The 9,523-nt window shown below is 42.3% G+C and overlaps 1 protein-coding gene across 1 annotated transcript; it reads right to left on the bottom strand.

Moving 5' to 3' along the window:
• Positions 1–517: 517 nt before the first annotated feature.
• Positions 518–5,265, bottom strand: col10a1a (collagen, type X, alpha 1a). The gene is made up of 3 exons (XM_061743160.1): positions 5,168–5,265; positions 4,652–4,775; positions 518–2,992 (listed from the first exon to the last, which is right to left on the bottom strand). Exons 1-3 carry the CDS (start codon positions 5,171–5,173, stop codon positions 1,161–1,163), a joined length of 1,962 nt encoding a protein of 653 aa, XP_061599144.1. The 5' UTR covers positions 5,174–5,265; the 3' UTR covers positions 518–1,160.
• Between the last annotated feature and the right edge of the window lie 4,258 nt (positions 5,266–9,523).

Genomic DNA, 9,523 nt, shown 5'->3' with positions numbered 1-9,523 from the left:
ACCAAGGGCTAAAGCGGTCTTTAAGTCAGATTTTTTTTTTGCTTCACATCCTTGTGTCCTGCTTTGGTTCACCTGTCAATACCTTCACTGTAAACACAGTACCAGGTTTCTTAAGTCCATTATCTGTTGGTTTGTACTATTTTCTTGTTCAGTCAGGCCTTTGTTTGGTATTTATGTTGTATTATTATTATTTTTAAGTCTTTAGCTGCTTTGCTGGGCTTTTGTTTTGTAGGAGACATGTATGTACTTGTGCTTCAAGTCTGCATTTTAACTATTTTTTTACAGCCTCATGGCATATTGTTTGTATTATCAGTTTAATGTTTTATGGCTTTAACTACCAATTTCTTGTGTCAATTCACACAATTAACTTCGCTAATACATATTTGTTTCAAGTCCATATTTCCCACATCAAGATTTTCTGATGTGCTATGTGAATTAAATTGCAGTTTGATGATATAATGCTTGTTGAATTGGTCAAATACTCTCTTTTCAGAAGAAATGCATCAAACACAAGATATTCATTTAGACATCTTTTATTTAGGTCATTATGCTTTACATGACACCATTTGTGTCCAGGGATATAACAATGTTGTGGTTGAAGTGTGTGCTTGTTTAACAGTATTCAGGTGACTTATTTCATTACAATGGTTGGTTTGACCATCATCATTTCACAATATATTCAAGTCACATTTAGTTGCATAATGTTGCATAGAAAAGAACTGGTGTACTTTTAGTAAGAATATTGGTCACCCAAATAAAAATGAGGTTGTACAAAAACAAAAACTAAACAAAAAAAACAAAAAACAAACATTGAGTGAGTCACCAGTTTAAATCAGTATAAAAGGAACAATGTGGAAAAGGAAGAAAGTCAGGACACAACAAAGTTATAACACCTCAATTTCACATGCTGTCTCCAATACAAAAACCTCACTGGAACATTATTGATTGCTTCCCCCATCCCTGATCACCTGTTTTTATAAATTAGTTTTCCTTCTTCTAAGCACCTATTTCTTGCCATTTTCAAGTCGAGATGCTACTACTCCTCAAAGAAGATTGAACTGCCTGTCTGTTGGGTTGTGGACAATGAACAGGGAGTTTACTTTGAGAAATAGATTGCAAAATTAGTTGGTTGGCTTTTGGGAATTTACTGGATCAACGTATCACGTTGAAGCAATGAGGAACCCAGAGAAAGAGCAGTGGACATTCTCGGCAGCGAAGACGCCATTGGCCTCCTCATCGGGGATCTGGACGTAGACTGTGTCCTGCTCGTCGAGCAAGAGGACAGCGCTACCAGACATCTGGTCCAGGAAGCCCTTGTTGTACTCATCATAAGTGAACATAACAGGCTGGCCATTCTTGTACAGAGCCACCAGGGCATTAGCTCCATTGACATGGATGCTGTAGGAGAAGTAGTAAACGCCGGGAACCTGGCAGGTGAAGATGCCGGACTCAGGGTCGTAGTGGCTCTCAGCGTTGTACACAATCTGGTCAAACCTGATGGGGCTGCCAGAAGCGGGGTAGGGAGTGGCCAGAGCTGCAGTGAAAGCAGACATGGGGGCCTTGACCATGATCTCACCCATTCCCATGCCCATGCCCTTCTCATAGACCATCTCACCGGGAGGTCCAGGGGGGCCGGGGGGACCAACTGGGCCAGATGCTCCATCAGAACCAGGCTCACCAGGCTGACCAGTGGGACCCTGGGGTCCAGGCATACCCTTAGCAGACAAACCGGCAGGGCCAGCAGGTCCAGGGAGACCTGGGTGTCCCTTAAGGCCAGGAGCACCAGAGGGACCTTGTGGCCCAGTGGGTCCTCTGGAACCGGAAGCACCATCGGATCCAGGGGTGCCTGATTCACCGGGACGGCCAGGGTGACCTTTGGGTCCAGCAGGGCCGGGAATACCTGGGGAACCTGGGGTACCTGGGGCACCTACATTACCCTTGTCACCTCCAGGTCCAGTGGCTCCTCTGGGTCCAGGAGGACCAGCGGCGCCGGGATAACCCTGTTTGCCTTGGAAACCCTGTGCTCCCTGATCTCCCTTGTGTCCCTTAGGCCCTTGAGGCCCAGATGGACCTGAGTCACCTTTCTGACCAGCGGCACCAGATTCACCTGGGAAGCCTCTTGCGCCCTGGGGTCCAGCAGAGCCAGTGGCGCCAGTGGCACCGGTAGCACCAGTGTATCCTGTGGGACCTTGCTCACCCTTTGCACCTGTGGCACCTGTGCTACCTGTGGCTCCCCTCTCTCCCTTCTCTCCATTTGCACCTGGTTTGCCATATCCTGGGACACCGGGGGCACCGGGGGCACCAGATGGTCCCTGGTGGCCTTTAGGACCCATGGAACCGGGCAGACCTGGGGCACCATTCTCGCCTGATTTTCCTGGAAGACCAACACCGGGGGCACCAGTGTGTCCCTTAGGTCCCATTGGTCCCATGGGACCAGAGGCACCATCGCTACCTGGCATACCTGACTTTCCTGACTCACCGGGGGACCCTGGTCTTCCTGGCTTTCCTACTCCAGATGCACCTGGGCTACCAGGGGCGCCCATGGGGCCCTGAGCTCCTGTTGCACCCTGAGGTCCTTGCATTCCTACCCCTCTATCACCTTTCTGACCTGGCAGACCGGGCACACCAGGATGTCCCTTCAGACCAGACTCTCCTCTGGGTCCCATTGCTCCTGGAAGCCCAGAAGGTCCAGGCTTGCCAGTAGCAGACAGACCAGCAGGTCCTGGGCTTCCAGAAGATCCAGGGGATCCACGGGGTCCCATAGGGCCAGTTGCTCCAGTTTCTCCCTTCTCACCAGGTGCTCCAGCATATCCGGGTTTGCCGGGTCCACCGGGGGATCCGGGCTTTCCAGCAACAGATCTGCCAGCAGGTCCGGGAGGTCCGGGGGGTCCTTGAGGTCCAGAGTAACCGACGCCATCCTGACCAGGAGCACCAGGGGGGCCAGCGGGTCCCTCAGGACCGGGCTCACCTGGAGGACCAGGCTCACCTCCCACTGAGGAGTGAAAGAGGGATAACCATCAATATAAGAGAAAGAAACAAGCAAAAATGGACACAAATATAGAATATGTGTTTTTGCCAAATTGTCTTTGCTAATTTAGTATTCAAGTCTCTATCTATGATGTACCATCAACACCTCTATCTTAATATTTTCTAAGAAAGTGCAAAAACACGGTTGCACTTGTGAGCTTTCAGATGTCAAACGTTTCAGAACGAGTTAGCTTTGGTGGTATCTTGCTAACAGCTAACAAGCACAGCTAATAATGGGGAGATGAATACAACTTTAAAGACTCACTGATAAATGTTGATCTTATTCACTATTTATTCAAAAAGTTGAAAATTAATAATAATTATTAATCAGTATCTCTTCATCAGTTCATTAATGTTGTGAGCCAATGACAATTAATTTGTGTGTTGTGAAATCCATGAATGCATGAACAAAATCACTAATTCCATCTGAATCTGTGTTAGGAAAAAAAAAAACATTGGGCCTTATTGGATTTAAATATTGTAAATCTATACCCAAATTATTTTTTATAATTATTTTAGTATCCATTTGTTGATACAAGTGCACTTTTTAAAAGGCATGATATGGTTTGTTGGTTCAGTATTAGATGAAAATGAGAGGGAGTTCCCTCTCTTTTAGCTGCCTTAATGTGGTCACATGTGGCTCACTTCTTGGGTTAAGTCTGGCTGAGTTTAGATTCAGCAAAACAGATGTTTCTACTTCTGGTGTGAGGCAGGCACACCCAAGCAAACCACACTACTGGGTGACTGGACTCTAATTGTCAGTGTCAAACTAAAAATAATCCACTAACAACTACTTTCTAAATAAAAAAAAACAACAAAAAACAGCGTGTTGACACATGACAACACAAAGTTTGATATGTTGGCTTGGACCTTGAGGAAAGCGGAACCACATAATAATTCATATTTTTATAGTGTAAGAAATGACTTTCTGCAGGACTGATTGTACTTGAAGTTGATTTTCTGCTAATATTTCCTTTTTCTTTTTTAACATGCAGCTAACTTAAAAGAGCAGAACTGTGCCCTGTTTTCAGAAAACATATGAGCAAGCAACATTTGAGCTCAAATAACTAAAATATGAGTAAATAGATCTGTGAGATTTAGTTCAGCAGTTGCACAGAATAAAACAGAACTCAAAATGTTCCTAGAGGTAAAACATTCAATAAGTGTAGTATTGCAGAAAAAAGCAGAAATAACATACAAATAACAGTGTAAAGACTTTTTTGTATCTCTTATTTCCAGAAACCGAACATAGTCCCACTCTGCACTGACTAAGTCAGCTTACTATTCAGTATCTGATCTAACTGATTCTGTGATTGGACCGGCAGGCAAACTGCTGCAGCCAATCAGATCGCAGGACTGCTCCAAAGCAAAGTGCAGCTCAGTTTTTGAAGTACACAGCTGTTGCTCACATCTGTCTGAATGACTGCTTTTCTTGCTACTTACAAGCATAGCAAAATAAAATCTGCTTATTTTCTCATTTTGGTCTCAAATGACTATAAAAAACATTTGTTTCAGTAAAGTTAGAGAAGAAAATCAAGTTTTTCAGTCTAAGAAAGTGAAGACAAACATATTAAGAAAAAGCTGTTGGAGATTGTGTATAAGGAAGAAGGCTGCGCTTTCTTACTCTGGCTCTTCACAGGGAAGGACATCACTTTCTTCACCACATATCCCTTTCCATGGGCAGCTGCAGAAGCCACGAGGAACAGGAGCAGGCTTGCCACTCGTACGTCCATCTTGCAAGGTAAAACCTGCAAGGTGAAGAAGACACTACTCAGTATAACCATCTTTAAGTTAAAACTGTAAGCTTGCCTAAAACATTGTCTTTATATTAACATGTTGAAAACTTTGTAATCTAAGTACTCAGACTTGATCTTGTTACAAAACTTTAGTTTAAATCAAGTAAAAGAGGATACATTAGAGTAGCAAAATGTAAATTTGGATTTTTTTTTGCCTCCAGTGAGAGCATCCATCCTGGATTCTCCAGGACTCTCTGAGTTTGATAAATGCACCAACACACTAATGTGTTCCCCCTGTTTCTCTAACCTATAGGGACAAGTGCAGGCCTTCCCAAAGCCCCAGATCTTGCCTACATTTCACCCAAGAAACAACAACTTTGCAAAGGAAAAGAAAGCGGACGTACCGGCATCCACCGAGAGGAAACCCAAGTCTTCAGCACCACTCAGATCCTGATGTTGCTGTAAATCCGAACGGTAGGAGCACAAGTGAGGATATGCTGCCTTCTGTGAAATGATGAGGGTATTTATACCATATCTAACCCTCGCATCATTAGAAAAAAAACAAAAAAAAAGCCCCTACCACACATGCAAGTACCTCCCTCTTCAGAGCTAGGGTGTAATTAGCAGACAGATCTGCCCAAAGTGGGCATGTCACATCAGGGTGTCTCCAGATCTTCAATATGCAGACACATGATTATAACCTATTTCATTCTGCTTCTGAATAAGGAATTATCACATTTTAAAGCAATAAATGAATAAATAAACAGGTTAAAACTTTTTATTTTGCTTTTAGCCTCACACCCTTCCCTTCTCTGTACCTCAGAAGCAATTCAAAAATGCTTGAGACCATTTTTTTTTGAAAGGAAATAATATTGAAAGAAAGTTAGAATCATAAATAGTGAATTCAGATTCCCTCCTGTCTGATTTACAATTTCCAGCATGAACTTAAACTAACACGTTTTGTTGAACTGCAAGTTTGCACTGAGAACGAGGACTCTTTGTTCAGTCGGCTGGAGGGCACTCACATTTACTTTATTGATTGTCTGGACACTTCATGGTAGCGTAAAAAGGGAAAGGGGTAGAAAAGGCTCTAAATTGCTATGAATAACAGAGATGTAATTAAATATTTGTATTCTTATCTACGTCAATTCATTATTAAAGGGACAATAATGCTTATATTTCAGATCCTGTGTTGAGAATCCATTGCCTGGGTATTTAGATTGTTATTGTGGCTCATGGTGGCCATTGTCACATTTACTTTATCACATTACTAAGTAAACACTATTGCTCAACTTATGTGTTTTCATAAGTGTTTGGTCCACAAATCAGCTAAAAAGACTATTTAAGAATCGACTGGAAAATACATTTGTGCTTGTAACTGCCTTGTGACTGCCGCCCAGTCTCAAATGCAGTACTCACATTTCACCACCAGAGGGCAGGTTTTTACTAAGGTTTTTACCTTCTCATGGCCTGAAGATCTGCTGCTGCTGCAGAGAAGTTGCCCTATGGTCATGTGTTATTCTTGGCCCCCCGTCAGTGTATACACATCATCAGAGGTTTCGGGCTTATTAGAAAACGGCTTTAAGCTGCCTGCTTGTCACAATGTTTCATTTTCTCAATCAGCCCTATCCTCCTGTGCTATCCACCCTCACCCTCACACGCCATCTCCACTTGCTTACTTTGAGATCTTCCAACTATAATTTCTCAAATTCACTCTAGCCACATAGGAAATGCATACACCCAAATAATCACATGTTCTCAAACACGCAAGTAGCCATAAATGATGTGTAGGGTAGGCAAAGTCCCATCCCAAAATCCCTTTGCACCCATTTCTGGTACATGTTCTTCCTGTGTTCTCATGATGTACATGTATTGCACAGGCAACATGTGTATATTTGCATATTGCATGATTGAGGGCTTCACCAGGGGCCTTTAAGAAACTACATACTCCATACTACAGACTGCGGTAGACGTCTTTCACCACAAGGTTAATTAAAGATTCCCCAACATGGCTCATTTGATCCCCCTCCTTTTTTTTTTTTTTTTTTTTTTTTATTAGACCAAATTATCTGCAATTTTCCAAAATATTACCTTCTCTGACTTAAAGCACTTAATCACGTTTGCTAAGCATTGTTTAAGTGCACTCTTCCTGTCAAATAAAACGTAACACAGCGTGTGATCTTAATTTTTTCAAAAGTTGAAATATGGCCCATCGCCCAGGTGGAAGAGACAGCACGCTGCAAAGGTGCAGACTGATTACCTGAGCCTTTGTGATGATAGAAGTAAGTCACCTTACATGCATCACATGCAACTCAAGCAGGAGTATCATAACATTCACACCAGTATTACTACCGCAAGCCACATTTTTGCTGTCTCCATTGCACATGTTTGGTCTTGCTTTATCATCTGTGGAAAGGTTTTTTCTCTGTCAAGTGCAGCTTTACTATTTTGGCTAAATTGCTGTTGAACGCTCCACCCGTGTTCCAGCAATCTTGATATTTTCTAGTTTGTGCTGTTTTATTTCAAAACCTCTTTATGCTCATGTCCTTAGGAGAGGTCCAGTCTTTTTACAGCTTTAATCGGACTTTAGATGAAATGACAGAGCAACAGCGGGTGGAGTTTTATGTGTTTATAGGTCCAGATAATTCTAGTTTATTTATGTTTTTCAAAACACCGCAAAAGAGGTCCTCTGGGTTTAGTTCAATGTACCGAGTGCAACAATTCATCCCTTTGTGCAGAGAAAAAACAGCAACCTGCATCTGCATGCAAGCCTGGTAGGAGACAGAAACGCTCATGATGAGCCTTGGACGCGGAGAAGCTTTGGCTCGATGAACACGTGAATTACCAACATAATTTGGATGTTGTTTATAACCTTGCAGCATTTATCTTTTATTTTTATTTTCTAAACACGCTGCTGGAGTCATTTGAGAAAGCACTCTGTCCCTGTGCGTATAACACTCAATTGAAGACTGTGAAAGCACATGGCAGAGCTCTCTCTCTGCTCTGCCCGATCCTGCACAACCGCAGCTTGATGTGGTGGGCGCACTTCATCGTAATAACCATTAAGAATTAGGTTAACGGCCTTAAAAATGAAAGGCGGTGACGTCATTTTGCTCTCATATTGTAAAACTGTAAAAAACACACATGCTTGCAGTTTCTTGACATTTCATATACTTGATAAATTAGATAAAATCCTCTAATTGAATTTTGGTAAAGTAAGTAAATGGCTAATTATGGACACACCCAAAGTCAATGAGTGCAAAAAAGGTTGAGGAGCCTCCTGCTTTGGAATCACACAGTTGATGTTAAATGTTGACTTTGTGGCAATCTCTCGAAAATAATCTTTGTGATAACTGTTGTGTCTTAACAGCTTTCCTCCACTTTCATCGTGATTTCTTTCCTAAATATAGAGCACTTTAATGTACTTACCCACTCTTTCATGTCAAGCCTGCAAGAGATTCTGTAAAAAGTTGGGAAGCTCAACCTTTAACCACTTTGTGATGCTGCCACACCTCACGATACTTAAAAGAGGTTTAAGGTCTTATTTGGTCCAATTCTCTCTGCAAACACATCTTCAGGTGTGGAACAGGTACAGGGTTTAAAGGATGGTGAATTGGTAAGATTTCACAGATACTGATACTCGTCGCCACGGTAACGCTTTTGACTGAGAAAAGTAATGCCCATTTTCACAGGATCGAGACGCACATTTTGATGTTTAACCCACACCTGGGTGCACGTTACGGTTCGGGCCGCATTAACGGCTGAAGAAATGGTATAAATTGCGTCAGAATTACACGATTAATTCAAAATGGACGATTTCCTGTTCGCCATGTTCGGCCATGGCGCCAAGAGACTTTTCTTTAAGTTGCAACATGATACAGGTGTGTACCGATTTTCGTGCATGTACGTCAAACCGTATTGTGAGGCTTGAGGCAAAAAGTTTTCTAGGGGGCGCTGTTGAGCCATTTTGCCACGCCCATTAATGCAAACCATGAAATATTAGATTTTTCGCCAGGCCTGGCTTGCGTGCAAAATTTGGTGACTTTTGGGGCACGTTTGGGGGGCAAAAAGGGAATATAAACAAAACAGTAAGACTAGAAATAAGGCAAGAGTATGTCTATGTATGAGAATAAATACATTATGTACATTTGCAATAAATACATAAACAGACATTATGGGTGGAATAAAGTATATTTAAAAATAAATATAGTGCAATGTAGATCTTCTCCTAAAGTCCACTGTCACCTCCACAGTCTTCTTGGGGTTAAGCAGGTGGTGCTGACTGCACCACTGGAACAGCTGTTCCACCTCCTGCCTGTAACAGACTCATCCACATCCTGGATCAAACCTCATCATTAGTGTAGATCCTTTCCTAAAGATATCGATGCCCCCTCTCGACAAGGACAACACGACAAGTTTTTATTTAACAGTAACATTTCAGTGCAGTTTGTGAAAATAACTCCACAAAATACCCCGTTGTGACGCCTGACAAATAGTTCCCAAAGTAATCCCTGGTCCGTTTGGTTAAATCATTATTGATGAACGATTGTTTTTGAGGGAGTGCTGTTTAGAGGAGCAGAGATGATGGGTGTCATGTTTGGGCTTCTCCATATTCATTTGAATCATTTAATGACTTGCAAACTGTTGATCATGAAATTCCTTCCTATATTTTTGAGGAACAGTTTCAGCTAAACATGTTGTTGATTGCTGTGTATTTGCAGACAAAATGTCAAATTTCTGTTGATTTGACATTTTTTTGG

This window comes from Cololabis saira, chromosome 16, assembly GCF_033807715.1.
Source record: "Cololabis saira isolate AMF1-May2022 chromosome 16, fColSai1.1, whole genome shotgun sequence".
NCBI lineage: Eukaryota > Metazoa > Chordata > Actinopteri > Beloniformes > Belonidae > Cololabis > Cololabis saira.
Note: the sequence above shows the minus strand (reverse complement) of the source record. Positions and strands in the feature narration are given on the sequence as shown.